Consider the following 20,507-nt stretch of genomic DNA (forward strand, 5'->3'; position numbering starts at 1 on the left):
TTGCATATGCAGTTTATTAGTAAGAACATAGCCCCACATTTGCCGATAAGAGCTATTTATAGTAAGAGTGGATGACAGATTATTTTTGATAAGATGTTTTTATCTTTAGCCAGTAGCCGGAAGTTACATCTAGTTTTGCATCCCATGTTTTATGGCTTTCAAATCGCTGCCATCTTTCAAAGGACTTTGGCTCATGAGCATGACCTTATGAATGACACGAACCAGCGGACTTGGGTGTCCAGGCCGTGTAATAGATTACAGTAAACTGTACCCTTTCCAAGGCTCCCCATCCATCACGCAGCTGCTTTCATCACTCGCTCCGAAGACTTGTGACATGAACTCTGCCTTTCCTCCATCTCCCTCCGCTCTCTCTCCCTCTGCCTCTCATTAACCAAGTCTAAGAATTTGCTACTAGAGTTGCAGACTCATTGACCCAGATTCACTAATAATACGGGGGAGAGGAGATTTTTTTTTTCTGCTGGATCGCTTGCTTCTGTGTATTCTGGGTGCTATTTATATACAGGAGAACTAAAAGCCTCTAATAAAGACTGGGCTTGCTTTGTGGCAAGGTTCGTGCGTGCACCCAGCGAGGGCATGGCAGGGACTCGGAGGCGAGCGTAGCCGACTTGCCTGTGCACACAGACCCCATCGTAGCTTTTGGGATGCCAGACCCTTAGTCCACTAGAACATACTGGTTTAGCTCAGGGTTCCCCACCTTGCTCTGAAAATCACTGCCATCAAAGCCACATACCAACTTTGTTTCCATCATACTTGTTTTCCTTTACCAGCAGAGCATAGTTCCTTGGCTGTCTCACTTGTGCAAGAAAATTTGAAAAATATATAGCTTACTGGATATTTTTCATTTGGTTACAGAGGATGAAACGCTATTCTGCACTTTTTAGTTTAAGTAGTCTTTCATTTGCAGGTGAAGAAAGGAGTTATTTCATTAAGAAAAATAGTATTGTTAAAAATAATATAGTTAAGAGCAAAGTACCTTCAGCACAGGAAAAAAGAAAAGGAGACAAGGCCAAGGCCTGGAAACATCTCAAAAGTGTAAGAAAACTGTTCACTATGTTGTTATGGGAGGTAGGTAGGTACAAAGACAAAGAGACATTAATATCCATGAAAGGAAACAAAAAAGCAATGACAAAGGATGGAAATTGCAGATTTCCGAATTGACAGGATGAGAATAACCTTAAAAATGTTCACTGGTATCTCTTGAAAGTGTCTGGCAAGTTCACTCCTTGCATGCAGTTTTGGGGTCTAGATTGGGGATGCTCTCGGCTTCCACAAAGCAGAGGCCCAGCGGGACCCATGTGCTGCCCTGTGGCACCGCCTGCAGCCGCGTCCATGCCACGGGACCGGTGTGGTGGGGCAAATGGGAGGCTGTGCCGCCTGGCCCATGTGGACACTGTCTCCACTTGGTGCCGCTTCTGCCCATTTTCCCAGGGCTTTGGGCTAGAGGGTCGGTTTACAAGTGCAGAAAGGCTGGAGAGGACTTAAGCCTCCACGTCCCCAAAGAAGTCAAATTTTGCATGAAAGGCAGGAGGTGATCTTCAGTAGTCAGTTCTGGAAATGGGCTTAGAGAGCAGTTTTCCTGACTGCTTTGGGCCAGCGCTGGCTTTTCCCCGTGTTTTGGGGCTATGCAATCACTTCTAGGTCATGGAAGATTTGCTCTCAGCGCTTTTCATCCGTGGGGTAGGCTTCCTGTCATGGTTTATTTTCTGCTTGAAGCCAGCTGGTGGATCTTGGAGAGAGAGATTGGTATTTTAGCTGCACTTTCTGCCTTTTGGCTCTGATGTTAATGTCGTAATGTGACATTCGGTTAACCATGATAACTAGGGCCCGGGGTTATTTTTCCTGTCAAGGGAGCTATTCTCTTGCGTGCTGCTTTTTAAATGATGTGGTTGAACTTTGCATTTGTATGAGCTCCCCACTACACAGAAAGTGCTTAATTTGAAAGGAATGGCCATGCACGAGTTCATTTCCTGAGGACATAGGAGATAGGGGACAGCAGCAGGGTGGAAAACACAGCGAGTCACTGCCACATGGCTCCCGTTGTTGGCCTGGGTGTTGCTGTTCCAGAGAAAAAGGATCAGGACAAAAGGATTATACCTGATGCTCTCTTGCAGATACCTCTTTGCATTTATGGGGAAATGCCTACAAGACCACAATAAATGTATGATTAACTTCTACCTAAAAAAAAAAAAAAAGGATTTTACTGTAAAAAAAAAAAAAAAAAAAACACACACAAAATGGTCATTTTCAAGCATGAGCCACACAAGCAAGAGGATTCTCACGCTTGAAAATCCCACCGGAGCCAGGCACAACTTCTTGCCTTGATTTTGCTAGTTTAAGTCAATCCTCCTTACTCTGCCAGGGATTTCTCTTAACTATATTGCAATGAAAGCAGCAGTGTTATATGTCCATTGGATAATTGAATCCTGAGAGTTACCTCAGAGCTACAATGTACCTTCTTACAGTGAAAAACATTTCCATCTAAGCCATGAGAGAAACAAAAGTGGTTTCAACAATTTCTAGACATACTTACGCTGTGTATGAACTTCCCTCTTTCTTCCTCCTCTCCTCCTCACCCCCCCACTCAACCGCTTAGAAAAAGTCACAAAAACAGATTTCACTGGATATACTACAGGCTCTTACATCTCCCTTTAGCACCTCAATTTCTATCTCATTCTGTTGCAAGTGAACAACTTGTGTTTTTTTAACCAGCTGGAAACTTGTCTCAGGTTGAAGGAGGAGCTGGCAGATGGCTCAGTCAGAGCAGGGCTCTGGAAGGCAGGTCCTGCGAGCGACAGGAAATTAAATGTAGGGTATTTATTAGCTGTAAATTTGAGTTTTCCAGTTGGTATGGGTTTGTCAGCAGTACAATCAGAAATTTAGCAGCCTTCTAGTGGATTTAGTAGCCTAACTTTAAGAATTCCCACTTGCGAGTGTGGCATATGTGAAACCAGCACTTCTGAGGGAGCTCTTGGACTTGTTTTCTTTATTTAAAAAAGACCTAAGTAGCACACTAAACATGTATGTGAACAGATTCCTAGTTCTGTTCTCATAAGATAAGATTGCATTGGATAAGAATTTTGTTTCACTTTCCTGTTAATATTTTATTTCCTGTAATAGCAATCCAGCAGCCGAGAGCCGCTTGGGCCCCGGGGTGCTGGTGGGCTGCTGCGGGCTCTCCGGCTCTGCGTGGTGCGTGGTGTGCGGCATGGCAAGGGCTCCCTTCTTACTGGACCACGCTAACCTGCTGCGATCAGCTTGAGATCCGTGAGGGCTATTTCTACAAGCTTTCCAGAGGTGTACTGCTCCTCACCATGGTGCCCCTGCTTGTTGGAATTTGTGATGTTGCCTGTTTTTTTCTTTTCTTTTTTTTTTTTTAAAGCCCTACCTCCCCCTGCAGAAACCTTGTTTAATGTTCAACAGGGTTGTTGCAGCACTGACCTACCTGCCTACTGTAATAGGAAACGGTTCTTATGGCACCGATAAGGCTGTGCCCATAAAGATAAGGCCCGGGAGTACTGGGCAGATTCCCTTTGCCTTGTGCAGCGAGCGTTAACGGGCAGATGCTACGCTGCGTGCTACCTGGCAGCATTTTCTCTCCCTCTCTGTCTGAACGGCACAGGGAGACCATACTCCATCTGCATGCTGATGAGCTGCTCTTCCCTAGTGAGCCCGTTTCCCACTGGCCAGTGGGCCTCACAGTTTCCTTTACATCCGTGCTCTATCCAGTTTGTGTGGCTCTCTGGGACCTTGCTGACCCGTGGTTTTCTTGCCTTGCGAAAGCTGGCGCCTGTGTTGCAGAGGGCTTCCTTGAGAGGGGACCTCGGTGAAGAGCCGGTCCCAGCTAAGGGACCATCTTTTGATACAGCCGTTGCACAGTTAGTACAGACCGGCCGTGGCTTCACCCGTAGCACGTCGGGAACCGAGTGCTCTGCTCCTCTGCGCTGTCAGGCTGTGCTCTTCGCAGCTCTCTGCCAGCAGCGTTCATCTCCTCAAATGTTATCATCTTCTCCTTCATTTAGGGCTCTCCGTAGTGCTGTTCCTGCCTGACTTGCCTGTGCAAGTGAAGGCAGCATCAGTCTGGTTTAAGGTCAGCTCCCCGAGCGAGCAGCCCTTCTCTGCCTTGCACCCTGGCGAGCAGCAGCTTTCGAGAGAGCTCTTGTAGCAAATTTTGTCTGCTGCCATCAGTGGGATTTCAGTGCTCTAGCAAGCCTAATGTTGTGAACAAATGGGTGGAAAATGTTTATTTTTAAAACTGAAACCATGATAAATATGTGGAATTTATCCAGGGTCCATCCACCCTACCTTTTTGAAATGCAAAGTGCATGTTTGTTAAAATACCTCTCCAACGGTCAGCATAATCTAAGAAGAAATAAATGTACTGGCTTTTTGAGAAGAAGGTGAAGTATCAGATGTGCAATAACTACATCTGTACTCGCTGTTGAGAGCGTGGGTCTCTGTTAGCTCAGCTTTGTTTTAGTGCAGCACATGGGACACTGCAAAGGATATGCGTGGAAATACTGAAGTCCAATCAGTGTTTCTTGTAGCAAGTTTCAGTGAGGAGCCCTTATCTACAGCCTTCACGTTTCATCAGTTGAGCTTTCTCTTCCATTTTCCTGGCTTATGTCCCTTTTGCTGAAGCCCCCGTCTTGTGTCTGAGAGAGTGATGCCGTGAGTGCTGCAGTTACAGGTGGGGAGAGCAGGAACGAGGAACCCCAGCAAACTCCAGAAGGCAAAGAAGCAAAGTACCGCATGGGGCCTCGAGCCGTCACCTGTGGGTGCTCCCCCAAGGCGAGCGCGTCCTGGTGATAATCTAGCCGGGCTCCTTAAATGCTTACAGCGCTCAGACGCCGAAGCAGTTGAGAACATCACATTTTTTAATCCTTTCCCTGTGAAGTGCAGGAATACTATCACTGTCTTTTAGACAGGGAAGTGAGGCATAAAGAGAAGAAATTGCTTGTTCAAAGCATCGCAGAAATTTTGTTGCTGAAAAAAAGAGTTGGCATCGCTCTTGCTGCCTGTCGCTGCGTCAGGCGCCCTGCGATAGGATGGCTTTTCTGCTGTGAATTTGGCTGTCACTGACCCACTAACAGGCTTTTGGGGGGGGAAGCACCGAGAGGGGAGGTGAAGGTTTCGCAGGGTTTAGAGGCGTTGCAGAGGGACTAGAGCGTGAGCGAAACAGTAGAAGTTGAGTCGCGATTTAGGGCAGTGCAAACTCACGGGCATATTTTTGGGGCTTATCTAGAGCCCTGCCAGTACATAAAGGCATAAAACACGTGCCTGAGTTCAGGCTCACGTGCCCTTCTTGGGAAGGCTGCGCCTCGCGGCTTGGGCTGCGTGCCGCTTTGTGCGCGGTGGCAGCCGACAGGTGTTCAGGCGAGGAGGGACCGGCGTTATAAATAAATTATCCGTTCATTTCCTTCTGGAGACTTTCCTATTGTTTAGTCACAATGTGCTTTCCTGTTTTTAAAAAACAAAATTAAAACTAGGAAAAAACCCAAACCCGGGCCTGCAGTTCCTTTCTGGCAGGGCGCACTGAAAGCCGTGTTTGAAGTGGGCGCCCGTGTAATTGCTTTTCCGTCCTCGGCGCTGCTGTCGCTGACACTCCCCTGTCAGTCTTCTGCTGTTTCTGGAAGCGATCGGAGACGTACCGTGCAGCGCGGTGGATATTGCTTTCCAGAAGTGCCGGGCTCGTTCTTCAGGCCAAGCTTTTCTCCGCCAGCTTGATGTGGGAGGAAAGCTGATGCGGCGCGCTGGGCGCCAAGCAGGGGACTTTGGTGACGCTGGGGAGGAAAGGGGGACCAAAACGCTCTTCCCTCCTTCCTCCTCCTTGCCAACAAAGCAAAATTGAGGTCAAGCCACTGTATTTTACAGGGGAGTTATTTTTAAGCCTCCAAGAAGAATGCAGCTCAATTGATGATTAAGCTAGCGCTGCTCTGCACCGGGCAGCTGTCATCAGACAAGGTCTGGTTCAGTGTTAGGTCCCTGCAGGACCCCTCGGGTCTGTCCCGGAGCACCGATCAGTGGCTGAGCTTAACCCACGTCCGCAGCCAGGCCGTGCAAAGGGCCCGGGAAGGCGGGAGAAAGGCAGGGAAAGCGTGAATACTGCCCTGGGAAAGCGTGGCCAGAACAGTGCTCACATCTCTGCTCAGACACGCCAGCTAGCTCGGGTCGTACCACCGTGCCTCTCTTTACCAAGGAGACTCCAAACTGTTATTTCCTCTGCAGCAGTGCAGTTTGTTGGGAGTATTTGCAGGCAGACACATGTAGCAGCACCCACGTGAAAAGTGGTTGGGTCAGTGCTGGAAGAAGCCATCTTCTGTATTTTAGCTCTTCAGAAACAAAATTTCTCCATGGAATATGCTAGAGGATTGGTTCCCACAGCCCCTGTTTCCACAAAGAAATTCCCTGAGGAGCATTGCCCGAGCGAGCCTGGCCAGACCTGGCCTCCTGCAGACGGAGGGAACCTTGTCCCGGACCATGGTGATCCTGCGGGAAGGTGTCCCCGTGGCAGTGCTGCAGCGAGGTGCTGTGTCCCGCAGGCACCGCTGTGACCGGCAGCCGGGCACGGGATTTAACTCCCGGGGAGGCATTTCCTCCTCCCGCTCTTCCCCGGGAACTCTTGTCTTGTTGGCCTTGGCAGCAGAATGGCAACTGCCCCCATCGCTGGTGTGAGGGCAGGGGTATATTTATTTACATTGGTGTGCAGACAGGATTAGCCATTACCTAGTACTAAGCAGTGAGTGTCACGTGCGGCTCAACTGAAGGGAGTACAAAAGACCTTTTATTTAGCTACTGCTTTTGGCTGTGATAATTTAGGACTCTCCTTTTCTCTTTCTGAAAACAGGAACTTTGTGCCTTGATAGCTCTTTGACTCCTGTTACAGGTGCCCCATTTTGAGGGGTAGTCCTGCATTCAGATGCTGCCCGTAACCCCTCTTCTCTTGCATTTGCAAGTACAGCTGTTGCTCAGAGGCTTTAGTAATTCGGCAAATGCAAGTCTCAGCCTCTCACTGCCCTACCTGGTATCTTTTTGCTTGCAAGAAGGTGTCACAATTGTGGATCTCCTGCCAGCTCTCCCAGTTGAGTTCCTAGCATCTTCTGTTGTTTCTTTCCAAGAGAGGAAAAAGTCAGAAAATCCTTCCCTTGATACGAAGCAAAGCCAGAGGTTACACACAGGGAGGAAGCAGCCTGAAGGAAGGGATGGACACATGGTTTCTAAAGCTTCAAACATGGCAAAAGATTTCCAAATAAATGTGTGCATATGATGCAGTTTTATATTTAACAGGCTGACTTTGAGCACCCAGGCCTTCTTCCATTTTTGCTTTAAAAATCTATGAAGACAAATACAAAAAACAAGAAGTGAGGCAGGGTGGATGGGAGAGGGAGAGACTGAAGAAACAGAAGTGTCTATAAAAGCAGTGGTGGTGGTCGTCGTCATGGTCATGGGAGTCCCAGTCTTGGAGTAAGACCCCTTGTGTTAGAGGCTGTACAGAAGAGACTGTGTAAGACTCAGTGAACTAGTGGCTAAGGCTCAAGATTGAAAGGCTAGGTTCTTCTTTCATTTCTGCTTCACGCTTGTATGAGCTTCACTTTAGGCCTCAAATCTACTCTTTTTTTTTTTTTTTTTTGAAATTGATCTCGAAATTGCTATTGACTTTAAATGCTGCAAGATCTCATCCATAAATTCTTCTCCCATCTGTAAAATGAGGATGGCAGGATTTCTGTGCCATCTGTGGTGCTGTGAAGCTAAAAACAATCATCATTTATAAAGCGCTTTGAGCTCAAATAGGAGGTTCTGTGTAAAGGCGAGGCTTTGCAGGATGAAATATTCCTTAATGCACCAGTTGGATCTGATATCTGAACCAAGGCTGGGTTGAAAGTTTTGGAAGAACACTCTGGTGATACGGAGGGAGTACTCCAGCTCCTAAATGCCCTGGTTTACTTGTATGGGTCAAAAGCTCCTTTTCACTGCTACAAAATTAAGGGCAGAGGAGACAGGGGCTCTGTACTTTGTGTCCCACAGAAAATCAGTATCGCCTTTCAGCTTAAGCATCTCTGATCTTAATAATCATGCTTCGCAGCAGTGGTGTGAATCTGATCACAGTCAGCCAAGCTGCTATTTTAACAACACATGAATTTTAAATAGGAAACTTAGAGTTACAGTCAAAAGTATCGGGCCTTTCTGAATGGAGTAGGATGCATTGGATCAGAACAAAAAGATGTTATTTTTGTCAAGCTTTGCAGGGTGTAAAAGGGCAGGCAGGTTGCCAAACCTTTGCCCCAATGTGCCAGACTGGCACTATGTTTGCATAAAGCCGAGGGTCCGTTTGCATAACAAAGAGCAGACTGTGGCTGGCCACAGCGTTTCAAGTGTAAATAGAGCAATTTTCAGCAAGCAATGCACAGCAACATTGAAACGCTGTCAGAAAGCCAGTTGCAGGGTTTCACAGGCTGTGTAAACCAGGTTAAGTATTTCTAACAGTGCTGGTGTTTTCTCCTTTTGCAGACACAACTCACCAGACCCGCTCAGTGTCCAGCCGACCCTACTACAGTTTGCCCAATAGCAGCCATGAGAGACGCTCTGTCCTCGCGATCACAGAGCCGCCGCGTTTCCATTCCCAAGCCAAAGGCAAAAATGTCCGTCTGGATGCTCACTCTCGCAAGGCCACTCGGAGGAACAGTTTCTGTAATGGGGTCACCTTCACCAACCGGCCCATCCACCTCTATGAGAAAGTGAGGCTGAAGCTGGTAGCTGTGCACCATGGATGGAGTGGTGCCCTACGGTTTGGCTTCACCATCCACGACCCATCGCAGATGAGCTCTGACGACATACCAAAGTACGCCTGTCCGGACCTTGTGACCCGACCTGGATACTGGGCCAAAGCTTTGCCAGAGAGGTTTGCTGTCAGAGACAATATCTTGGCCTTCTGGGTTGACCGTCATGGGAGAGTCTTCTACAGTATTAATGATGAGGAGCCAATATTGTTTCACTGTGGTATTAAAGTTTCCGGTCCTCTCTGGGCACTCATAGATGTCTATGGAATTACCCATGAAGTGCAAATACTAGGTAGGTGTATATTTTGGCCAGTGGCATACTCTTCTGGTTGTTTTCCACAGAGTCAGTGGCATGGTCATGGAGAAAAAAATACACAATCTGTCTGGTCGATCATTTCTATGAGACACTTAAGAACAACTAATTTATTGTTGGCTTTGTACCACAAATTAATTCTTTTTCTTTTCTTAATGGTGCACCATCACAGGGATCCAGAAAGCACTATATTTCAGACATGTCAGAGATGGAAAATCCTAAGGCTGCACATTGCAGTAGCCCTGTGATGGTCTAGATGGAAATCTTTACAGTGCAGTGTAACTGTATCCAGCCTTGTTTGGAGCTCAGACCTGCTGCTGTGGAGTGCTGCAGCACAGTGCTGTGTTACAGCAAGGTCCTTAGTGACAGAAGAGACAAAGCTGACCAGCTCTGGCTTCCCCTGTTGTTCTCCAGCTACCACTTACTATTGGTCCCTCAAGAACTGTGACCCATTCCCAAGCATGTCCTCTCACCTTGCCCAGTCCCTGGCTGAAACTGCAGCCTTCATCTCTTATCTTTGCTGTGGACTGCTTAGAGCCTCTCACATTACCTTCCTGAACTACTGTGGGATTTTTATGAAGCGCCTAGGCATGAGTGAGGGCAGTCTGACAGCCGCGGTGGTGCAAACCCTGAGTTTGGAAACTATTCCCACCCTATTCTCTTCACATGCCCTTCCTCTCCTGATTTGTTTCATTTAGACAAAAGAATCATAGAATCATAGAATTGTACTAAGACTAAAAGGTTATTTTTGTCTTTGCTTTCTCTTCATTGTCTTGTGTTACAGATGACGGTAGCTCTTGGCCTTGATGCCCACCTAGATCAGTAGCTTAACAAGCTGTGTTTGCAAACAGAACCTGACTTACCTTTTCTCTTGCAAATGGTCATCACTGTGGGCTTGCAAAAGTGCCGGCTGTAGCTCAGGATGTAATCTGCCAGCTGGAGAGTGATGAGAAATGTAATGCTGCTCCTCTGTGCTTTGGGGTCCTTGCCACAGCATATCACATCTCCCCTCTCCCTGCAAGTAGATCGTCCTGTACAGTTTACAAGGAACTGTCCATTGGATGGATGAATTTGTTCCCATTAGAAAACCGAATGAATTGCCATGGAATGACTTGCCTTCTGTGACTTTTAAGGCATTGAAATTTCAAGTAAATTAAGTGTTAGACAAAATATTTTTAATTAGTCTACACCGTAAGGAATCCTTTTAAAATACAAATGTGTTTCCCTTGAGGCTCCCAAGGGTTGATTTAGTCTTAACAGACAAGCTAAGCTGCACCTTCTGCAAAAGACGGTGCTTCTGTCCTCACACTGAATAGATACCAGCTATAAGCTGTGAAATGGTTAGTTTAGTGGGCACGCAGCTCTGATGGATATTCAAAATGGTACCAATTATTTTACAGCCAAGAATGCTATACATAAACAACACTTTGCGCTGCCTGCTCTGTTTGTCTCAAATGTGTAATTAAACCTCACCAGTAGCTTATCCTATAATTGCAGTTGTGACATGCTTCAGCTTCTGGTGCTCATCACAGAAGTGAAGGAACATTTGCAGTGTTGGCCAGTACAGCTGCTTCACCACAGCAGTCCTTCTTCCTCTTTAAATTACAGTTAGAAAAATAAAATTCTGCTTATTTCCTCCCCTAGTCCTGGCCTGTGGCAGCTAAGTGTGCAGAGTGAAAGATGAGGCCTGAGAGTACTTGTGCTCTGGGTTTTCTTTTCCATCAAAGTCCCAAGCCCCTCAACATACCCAGTGGACCAAACTGATTTACTACAGATGCAGCAGTGTTTTAGCAGATGTGCCCATCTTTCTGACTCCTCCTTCCAACATTTTGCAAATAGAGCTGAAAAATTTATCCAAAATGCAGATGCATGAAATGCATCTTTCAGCATCAGGAAGCTTAGCTGCATCTTGCTCCTCTGTTGGAGCAGTTCCTGTCAAATTCCCTCTTGCAAGCAGCAGTTGGTCCAGCCATTGAGACTACACATTGAGCCCTCCACTATGTGGAGCCTCTGTGGTCTACTGGAGCCTCTGTGGAGCCACAGTGGTTCTCTGTGCTCAGGCAGCCTGTCCTCCGAGGCTGCTGAGTGGGTTTGGGTATTTTACCTTCTTTGGTAAAAGCCTTGTGATTTTCTTCTCCAACAAGCAGGCAGGGTTGGTGCTGGAATGCTTCACCCTTCTCCATCTTTGGGAACTTAAGGAATCTGTTTCATTCAGATGCTCTTATTTCCTTATGCTTTGACCTTTCTCAGCTCTTTAATGCCTTCCCTTCAAAAAGAAATGTCCAAGCCACCCCAGGCAGTGCTGCTGGTGGGGGGGGGGGGAAGGCATGCCCTAACCTACCCACACCTTAAAATTCCCCTTTAGCCCAGCATGGCCAAGGTAAAAATTTGGGAACTGAGGTAAGAGTCAGCATCCTGGTTCTCTCTTTGCTGTGAAAGTGGAAAACAGTGCTCTTATTAAAAAAAAAAAAAAAACAAAAAAAAAAACAAAAAAAAAAACTTCTGTCTGACACCTGCAGCAAGTAGCTGTGGCAAACTTTCAATTCAAAATCTCCACTTCCAGTTTTTCAAATTCTACACTGGTGTAAACACCCCTGAGAGACTAGCTGTGGTTTGACTTGCTGATAAAAGACATCAGCAACGGTAGTGGGCTATGTAAGGGATGATATTTTCTTTAGTCAGATGGATATCTTTTAACAAGGTGACTGTGCCTGAAATACTTATAAAAAATGGCCTCCCTTGTGCCTAGACATGTTACAGTTACAAATGAGTGATATATTCATGCTTCTGCTTCTTCATCCATTACTGTATTGAGGATTTGGCTTGCAGGAGACCTTTGGACAACGTGATATTTCCTTATTTTACAGAGCAAACTCAAAGCTATTAGACCAATCTACCAGAAAAGCTGTAGAACCACACTGGTGTTTTACAGCTTTTCCCAGTTCACCAGTGGAAGGGGCTCTCAGGTTACATGAGTACTTTATAACACTTGTTTTTCAGTTAGTGCCAAGGTGCAGCCATGCATTGCTTTTCCATTGAGAAGAATGGATTTCAGATAGTCTGTATGCTGAAATAGTAACAGCAAAAATAATAGCTAATTGTATCTTGACTCTAACATCCCCTATTTATCCCTGGATTTATCTCACAGATAGCATGTTTGCAGAGACCATGACCACTGCCCGTCTCAGCTCTGCACGACTCAGCACTTGCCTTCCCCAGAGCAACCATGATTCAGCCAACTTCAATAACAATGAACTGGAGAATAACCAAGTGGTGGCCAAAATTGCTAACCTAAACTTGAGTCGAGTACCAGGACTTCCGACAGACAACCACATCATCCCCTGTTGCCCAAACAGACGGCAGCGTGCCCAAGGGGTCCCAGCCTTCCTGGATACAGATCTGCGATTCCACCCGACTCGTGGACCTGATGTTACCTTTTCTCAGGACCGAATGATTGCATGCACCAACTGGCAAGAAAGCAATAGGACTTTGGTGTTTTCTGACCGGCCTTTGCACATTGGTGAAAGTCTTTTTGTGGAAGTAGGACATCTTGGGTTGCCATATTATGGGGCCCTTTCATTTGGCATCACTTCTTGTGATCCAAGTACTTTACGGACAAATGAGCTCCCAGCAGATCCAGACTTTCTCTTGGACCGCAAGGAGTACTGGGTGGTTTACCGAGCTTTCCCTGTCCTCAACAGTGGCGACATTCTCAGTTTCATGGTCTTGCCGAATGGAGAGGTGCATCATGGGGTGAACGGAACCAGCCGAGGAATGCTAATGTGCGTGGACACCTCACAGTCTCTCTGGGTGTTTTTTACAATCCACGGTGTAATCAACCAGCTCAAAATATTGGGTAAGTGCAGCCGAAAGAAGTAGTAACAGAGAACACCTAGCCAGTGAAGTTTCTTGGGCCAGAATGCAGGCTGCAGGTTTGCCTTAGCAGTATTGGCTTTTGCAGAGCTACATGCGTGAGGAAAGTGATACCGATGTGAGTAAGCAGCTCCTGATCTGGCCTTGCTTTCACAAACAAGAATGAGCAAGACATAGTAGCTGTAATGTAGATGTATACAGCATATATAAGACTACCAGAAATGGATGAGACTTGAAATCTAAAATAAGCAACTGGGAAGGAGGCAGCAGTGTGTGTGTGTGTGTGGTTGGCTGGTTTTTAGAGAAGTCATGCAAAAAAGATTCTTTATAAGCCCACTATTCCAGCCAACAGGTATGAAACTCCTACCTCGGCAGCAGTGATGCTTTCTGTCAGAGAAGCGATGGTTTAAGCAAACACTCCGCAAGCACTGCAGCAACTCTGGTAGTGAATGTCACTTTTTAACTATTGCTGGTGACCCAGTAGAGTGCTTTTCTTTTTCTCTCCTTAAGAATACTGTCAATAAATCAGCTCTTGATGGCTTTGTAGAACAGGATTTCTCATTTAAATCATGATGCTTTCCTAGCTGCCTCTATACTGACAGGGAGACAGTGATAACCTGAGGTGGCTGCTGTTAGAGAGATCAGGACGCTGGGGAAGTGACTGAATACCACAAAATCATGGGTATCAGATAACCTATTATTTTTGACCTAATTGAAGTACTGGACAGAAGTTATATGATAATCCAGCAAGGTCTACTACTTGATGTCCCAGGAGGTCGCATGTGAAATTATCTGCCTACAGCGTTGGTAAGGGGCAGCTTTTATTCAGCAGCAGCTATACTTTATTGCTAAAGCACATATTGCCACACAGTGTGGAGGTGCGTCACCAGGCTGAGGAACACATAGCTCAGGGTTTTGGGATCTCCATGCAAGATGTGCATTTGTCCTACAGCTGGCTGAACTTCTGCTGTATTTGCAGGCACTGTGCAGTCCAGCCCAGTGACCATCTCTCCCTCAGGATCTCCCGGTGGCTCACAGTATGACAGCGACTCAGATATGGCCTTCAGCGTGAACAGGTCATCGTCTGCTTCAGAGTCATCGCTCGGTAAGGGAGAGCTCAGCCCTGACCTCTGGGTTGGGAGATGTGCTGCTGTCTGTGCAGCGTGTTGAACTGCAGCTTGCCCCCTGTGGAGGCAGGGGTACAGGTTTCCTCAGACTACGGTACGCCGAGACGTGAACACACACTGATAGCATATGCTAGGACTATATAAAATAGCAGGACGAGGCTACTGGGGAGATGTTACATCTCTTGTAAGACTAACAGAAGCAATTGGAAGGAAAAATAAATAGATGAGAAGCTCTTCATGGCCTGAAGAAGGGTTGTGTGTTACTTCCCATCAGTCAAAGAGAAAATGTTACTGGTGCCTGCAAAGTTTACCTGGCTGCAGCCGTGGGGTTGGCACAGCATCTGCAAGTTAATGGGACTGAGAAAGCCAGGAACTCCCAGGCTTCTGTCCCAGGTCACCAGCCACATGCTGCCGAAGACCTAGGGAGCAGCCTTGCACGAACTGGGCTGCATCTCTCAGCGCTGGCAGTTGTCCGCTCACGGACGGCTGCCCAAGAAAATGTTCATATGCTATTGTTTGGCTCTCAGGCAGAGGTACATGGTACTGTCACTGGCATGTGCCATCGCAGGGTGTGCTGCAGCAGCATGGCACAGATGGCTGGACGCCGAGGCATCCTGCTTGGAGCACAGCTCTGTCTGGAGTGGGGGGAGGAGGAGGGATCTGCTCACCATCACCTTGAGATGAGTGTGCAGATAGCATTGCTGCTTGGGGAAGCTCAGGCAAGCAGCACTTGGCTGTCTCTGTATAAAACATGTCAAGCTCTGGCTGGAATGATACTTCTGCTACCAATTAGATAGGTAAAATAAGCTGGGATTTTATTTGGTTAAAGAAACTAGGCAAGAACTAAGGAAAGAAGTGCCTTAGAAAATTTACTTGAGGGAGTGGTGCGTGTTTTACATTATCAGTCAAATTTGTGCCATCCTGGGGACTGAACTATCTTGTTTCTTCCTCCTCCTTTGCAGTGACTGCTCCCAGCTCTCCTCTGAGTCCTCCCATCTCTCCTGTCTTCCCCCCTCCGGAGCCATCAAGCAGCAAGAACGGGGAATGCACTGTCTGCTTTGACAGTGAGGTTGACACGGTGATCTACACCTGTGGACACATGTGCCTCTGCAACACCTGTGGTCTTAAGCTGAAGAAGCAACTCAACGCCTGCTGCCCAATCTGCCGACGGGTCATCAAAGATGTTATTAAAATATACCGTCCTTAGTGCCCGGCTCGGGCTGTAGAGGGGAGAACTCCGCTAGCAGTAACCATGCCTTTCCGTCCCTGCTTATGGGTTATCGTGCTGGTCAATTGTTATCAAGTGGCTCGTTATCTGTGTTTCCTTATTTGACCGATAGGGCACAATTCAGGGATAAAATTGAGCTGAGGATCTAATGAGGCCCAAAGCCAAGGCTGCCATACAAGCCAGGCTTCAAAAAGTCGCGTGCCTACAGATAAAGCCAGTAAATCACTTTATGGACCCAAACCAGCTGCAAATGAGAAATTTCCTGTGCAAAGGCTCTTTTTGTTTCCTCCTGAGGAGAAGGCTAGCTGTGGTGCGAACCAGGAGGGGAAGGTTGCTATAATTTCAGTGCTGGGTGTCCCTGAAGTTCTGAAGCCCAAAATCCAAACGTCTCTGTGCTGCTACTGAGTGCTTGCAGCAGTGCCTGGCACTCTGCTGTGATGGAAAAAAAAAACTTGTCTTAGGGAAAGACCCAGATGGAAAGGTACAGAGTGGACAAAACTGATCTGGTAATGTAACATTCATCTTGTTTGTAACTGGGGAACAAGTTTAGACTAAAACAGTAGCACAGCAAGATTCTCACTTGTTTGCGTTTTGGCCACCTGAATAGGCTGTTGGGGCACATGGATAAGCTGGTTTGAACTTAGGTGAAGCAGCTTTTGCTTTTTCTTTTTGGCAGAGCAGGATTTTTTTTGGACAGAGAGGCTGAGTAAGATGTAGGGAGCAGCCACTGGGGCTAGCAGCGATGAACATGAGCCCTTCAGCAACCCCCAGACAATCAGAAGAGCTATAGTAACGGTGACTTGAGTAGCGGTCCATAGTGATGGGCTGTTTAACGCCTCTCCACTATGGCTGGCCGGTTTACATAGTTGTAAATTGCAGCCTGTTCCACATGGTTGTGGATTAAGCCAGCTTTTGGAAAACTATGCTATGATCTTGGCTTAGGGCAGGGACTGACAGGGCATCTTGGAGGACGCTGGAAGCATATCTGGCCAGCAACTGAGAAAGAAAGAGGAAAAGCAATGGCTTACTGTCATCTAAATGATAGTTGTTAAGGGAGTGTTTGTCACGGTCATGCACGTGCGCCTGCACATTTCTCTGCTCCTCTTAGGACTTGGTGTCATTGCCATCTTGCAAAGTCCTGCCTGCCTCACTTTTCTTGTAACCCTTCCCCTGTAACTGGCATCACAGCAGGGCACAACCTTCCTCCTTCCACATCCAGGTCCCGCAGGGACTTATTGGAGCCTGTTCTTGGCTTTCTTGTTCTTCTTGGAACAGTGAGAAATCTGTTTCTGACCCAGTTCAAGCTAGCTTTTCTTTCCTGGGACCATGTATGCTCTGATTTTATCTGCTGTCTTTCTCCTGCCTCTCCAGATTTTCTCAGCAAAGTTGTCATCTGCCTGGATGCATTGGTTCCCAGGAAAAGGCATCAGAAGTAGACAAGAACTTGTTGAAGTGAACAGGGATCTCACTTGGCTTTACTTGGGAGAAGGACAGAAAAGGCTCTGAGGCTATTATTAGATGTTAAGACTTAAAAGGTAAATGGATTTCAGCTGTGATATTGGACAGCTAGAAGCAGCAGCAACCTACATGAGCTGGGAAGCATGCAAGCAGGCTGCAGCAGGGCTGGGTGTGGGGAGCTTGATGCCCTCCTTCCCACTGCGCCCACAGGAACTTCTGCTTCCCACTTTCACGGAGCCTTTCCACTCCTTTGACTCATGAGCCCGCTGAGCCTGGCCAGGTTTCCAGCCAGGAGAGGCCAGGTTGGTAAGGAAGGGTAAATGGAGGATGCAAGAGGAGCTGTATTTGAACTCAGTGACTGTGTGTGCTGCCATGTGCATGTGCACTGCTGTCTTCAGAAAGGTGCAATTATCACATCTTAGTCTACAAATGAAGAAAAAAAAAGACAACAACTCATGCATGTCACAAGGCTTCTTGGCCCAGAGGCACAGCTTGACTTTCTGAGTGTCACTTCTCTATGCCAGTCCCTTTGCGTAGCTGCTGGTAGCTCTGGGTGTGTTGCTACATATCCTGGTTCTGACTGCCTGGGTGGTGGTTTGGATGTGCTGTTGACAGTGGTGTAATCACTTACATAACTGTAATCAATCCCTATCCCAGATGGTCTCTTACATCATGGAAAGCACACCCAGGGGATCAGATAATGCTTTTCCCCCACCAGCCCATGTCTGCTCTGCAGTCTGTTCTAACATGCCATCGTACAGAGCATAAAGCAAACTCCCCTTCCTGCCTTGAAGAGCTAATTAATGTTTTCATTAAGTGTGTAAATGAGAGGCCCCTTTAGAATGAGATCTGCTCTTACCCGCTGCCTTGCAGCATCAGCACGAGAGCACGGCGGCTTTGCGAAGCAGAGCCTGGTCGGGACCTCAGCTACATCGCGCGTTGGCCGTGTCCCGCCTGCGTGCGCTCAGCCGGGCCCTTAAAGCAGGCACCAGCTGCAAGCATCAGTGACAGCTTTAGGTGGTGCGGGCAGGCCTGGCACGGGGCTCGGTGCAGGGGCAGCGCGGGCGAGCTCCGCAGCAGAGCCGTCCCGTGCCGTTGGTGCTCAGCCGCGGTTCCCAGGTGGAGGAGTGGGGTCCGGATTGTAGTATGCGGGTGCAATGCTAAGAGCAGGGAGGTGACATAAGAATGTGATGGCAGGGCAACCCCGGGGGTAGCTCGCAGGCCGGAGTGGGAAGCCGTTGCGGGAGGAGGAAGCCGGCTGAGATTGCTGCACGAGGTGTGAGCAGCGCTAGCTGGGACCAGCCGAGGTCCGGGCTCGGAAACGCAAGCATCTGTCCCCCCGCCCCGTGCTGCTATCCCAGTTTCAGCGCTGCCTGGGCCCTTCCAGTATAGACGCAGAGGCTACGTGTGCGCAGGGCTCAGCCCGCAGCTGTGCACGAGCGGTGCAAACGCTCCGCCAAAGCCTCCGGTCCCCAGGTGAGCGCGGCTAACTGTACAGCTGGGGGGGGGGGGGGTCGGTGTACCCCTTCTCTTAAGCCGCAAGGAAGAAACACCAAATCCAATGCAGGCTGGAGCCAGAGCTCTGCCGGCTCACGGAGGAGGCCACATTGCACAGGTTTAATTTTTGTTGTAGCAGCTGTGACGGATTTCCAAAAGGGCAGCATCCAGCAGGGCCGGCAAGGGATCGAGCTCATTCAGGGTAATTACACGAGTCAGGGTCCAGGGCGCAGGGCGCAGCGGGGCGGGAGCGAGCAGCAGTGGACACGTCGCCCTGCCTCTCTGAGAGCAACAGGAATTTTTCCAAATAGGTGCAGAGGCCTCTTAAAAAGATTTCCAGGAAAAGGTAGCCTCTTACAGATTTAATCGTTAGTACTCGTATTGCTATTTTTTTTAAACAGTCTGATGATGTATGATTTGTACAGAAGATCTGTTTGTGCCTTATAAGGGTGTCTGTGCACTTTTTATCCTTTTTAAAGTAACTTTTAAAAAAAACGGGGAGAAAATAACACAGATCGATGGTAGTTTTATAGAATCTTGTGTTCACTGAGAATCCTGCTTTTTATATCTATATATCTATATACATATATAGATATAGGAGTGAAAAAGTGTTTATTTCCTTGGATTTTCCCCTCTCTCCTCCTAACCTATTTGTGGAGGGGAGGGGGGAGAAAGAAGGAAAAAGGAAAGTAGAGGGAACCCTTTTACCTTCCCCTTCCCAGGGCAGTTGGTCTTTTATCGTTACCTTTATGATTCAATACTGTGATCTGTACATCATGTTTAAGCTGAATCAGATTTTGGACTCTGTATTAGGCTTTTCAAGCAAATCATTTGGGGGAGCGGGGAGGGGGGAGCCGCACGAGGGAGGGAACTGCACTTCTACCTGTCAGTACTCTATAGCGTTGTGTTCAGTGCTGTGTGTTTTATTTTTGTCCATTTATCTGTTTTACATTAATATAATTTTACTTGTTTATGAAACAAATAAAACTTTGGCTTGTAGGAGTTCTCCCTGACATTTAAAAGCTGTTGCCCTGCTGGGTGAGCAAAACCTTCTTCTTCTTTTTTTTCTTGGGGGGCTTTTTTTTCGTTTTTTTCCCCTGAAGAGCGATAAGGCGAAGGCGCAAGGCAGCCGGGTGCTGGGTCTCCCCCCTCCCGGCACCGCTGGCCCTCGCGGCCGTGGCGGCCGGGGCCAAGTCCCGTGCAGAAGAGCGGCGCGGTTATTATTATTATTTTTTCGCAGCGCTGCCCGCTCGCGATTTAACGAGCCGAGGCCAACAGAAGGCCCATCTGTAAACCGTTTACGTGCTGCACCGTGGCCGGCTGAAGCCAGGCACCAGCGGCGCAGCCTCAGATGCGGTTAGCACAGCGCGCCGGGGGAATTCATTCATAACGGCGCCCTGGCAAGCGCGCGGACCCGCTGAATGTTTGCGCCAGAGCCCCAGGGAGCCGCAGGTGGCGAAGGAGCCCGCCAGCGACTATTTACGCCAAAACGCCTTTTGCAAACGCTGCTGCCCAGCTCCGTCCGCGGGCTGGCGGCTGAGCAGTACTACGCCGGCCTCGGAGCCCTCAAGCCATGGGGCGATGCCACTCCAGCTCCCGTGGTGGGCGAGACCCTCTCAGTCCCTTCTGCCTGCAAGTACTTGCAGAAGAGGCTCTTCCCTTCGTTTTTTTTGCCCATCTCCCATCCCCATAACCAAGGTGAGTATTGAATAGGCAGTGCCACAGCCCTCTGCCAGGAGGCACCTGGGTCCCAAGGTCCAACTCCTACTTTTGCCCGAGTCATTACAACCAACCTGGCCACATACCCATGCCAGCCTGAACAGCAAAAAGCCTCCCAGGGGATGGGCAGGGTCCATCACTGCCCTTTCAGGAATCAGCCGGCTCAGCCTGGTTTAAGCTCAAAGTGACTAAATTGCTAGGCTTGAACCATGAAAGTGCTGCAAAGCCGCTTGAAGTAGCCCTCGCAGTTCCTATAGCCACCTGTTTCCATCATCTGCAGACAGAGGTGGGCATGGCTTCACCTTAAGCTAACGACAAGGAGTGACTGAAGTAGCAAATGGTGCCGGATGCGTCCATGCTCCACACAGTCAAGGAGCTCGGTTGGATTTTCCTCGTGCTCAGCACCAGAAGTCCAGGTTATGCTTCAGGAATGGGCACCAAGCACTGCTTGAGGTGGGCTGGGACATTCACAGTGCTCCCAGTGCATGGTAGGGTGC

General features: G+C 48.1%; 1 protein-coding gene across 2 annotated transcripts in view; it reads left to right on the forward strand.

Annotated features, from left to right (window-relative positions):
• Window positions 1-19,313, forward strand: part of NEURL1B (neuralized E3 ubiquitin protein ligase 1B) — a 38,897-nt gene extending 19,584 nt beyond the window's left edge. The window contains exons 2-5 of one of the 2 annotated variants that reach the window (XM_062587608.1): window positions 8,527-9,087; window positions 12,257-12,964; window positions 13,961-14,086; window positions 15,071-19,313. In XM_062587608.1, the coding sequence (XP_062443592.1) occupies window positions 8,527-9,087; window positions 12,257-12,964; window positions 13,961-14,086; window positions 15,071-15,315 (1,640 nt within the window). In that variant the 3' untranslated portion in view covers window positions 15,316-19,313. Of the gene's footprint in view, window positions 1-8,526; window positions 9,088-12,256; window positions 12,965-13,960; window positions 14,087-15,070 lie in introns of those variants that run through there. The other variant, XM_062587609.1, reaches the window with a different exon arrangement.
• Window positions 19,314-20,507: the final 1,194 nt, after the last annotated feature.

Source organism: Rhea pennata, chromosome 14, assembly GCF_028389875.1.
Source record: "Rhea pennata isolate bPtePen1 chromosome 14, bPtePen1.pri, whole genome shotgun sequence".
Taxonomy (NCBI): Eukaryota; Metazoa; Chordata; class Aves; order Rheiformes; family Rheidae; genus Rhea; species Rhea pennata.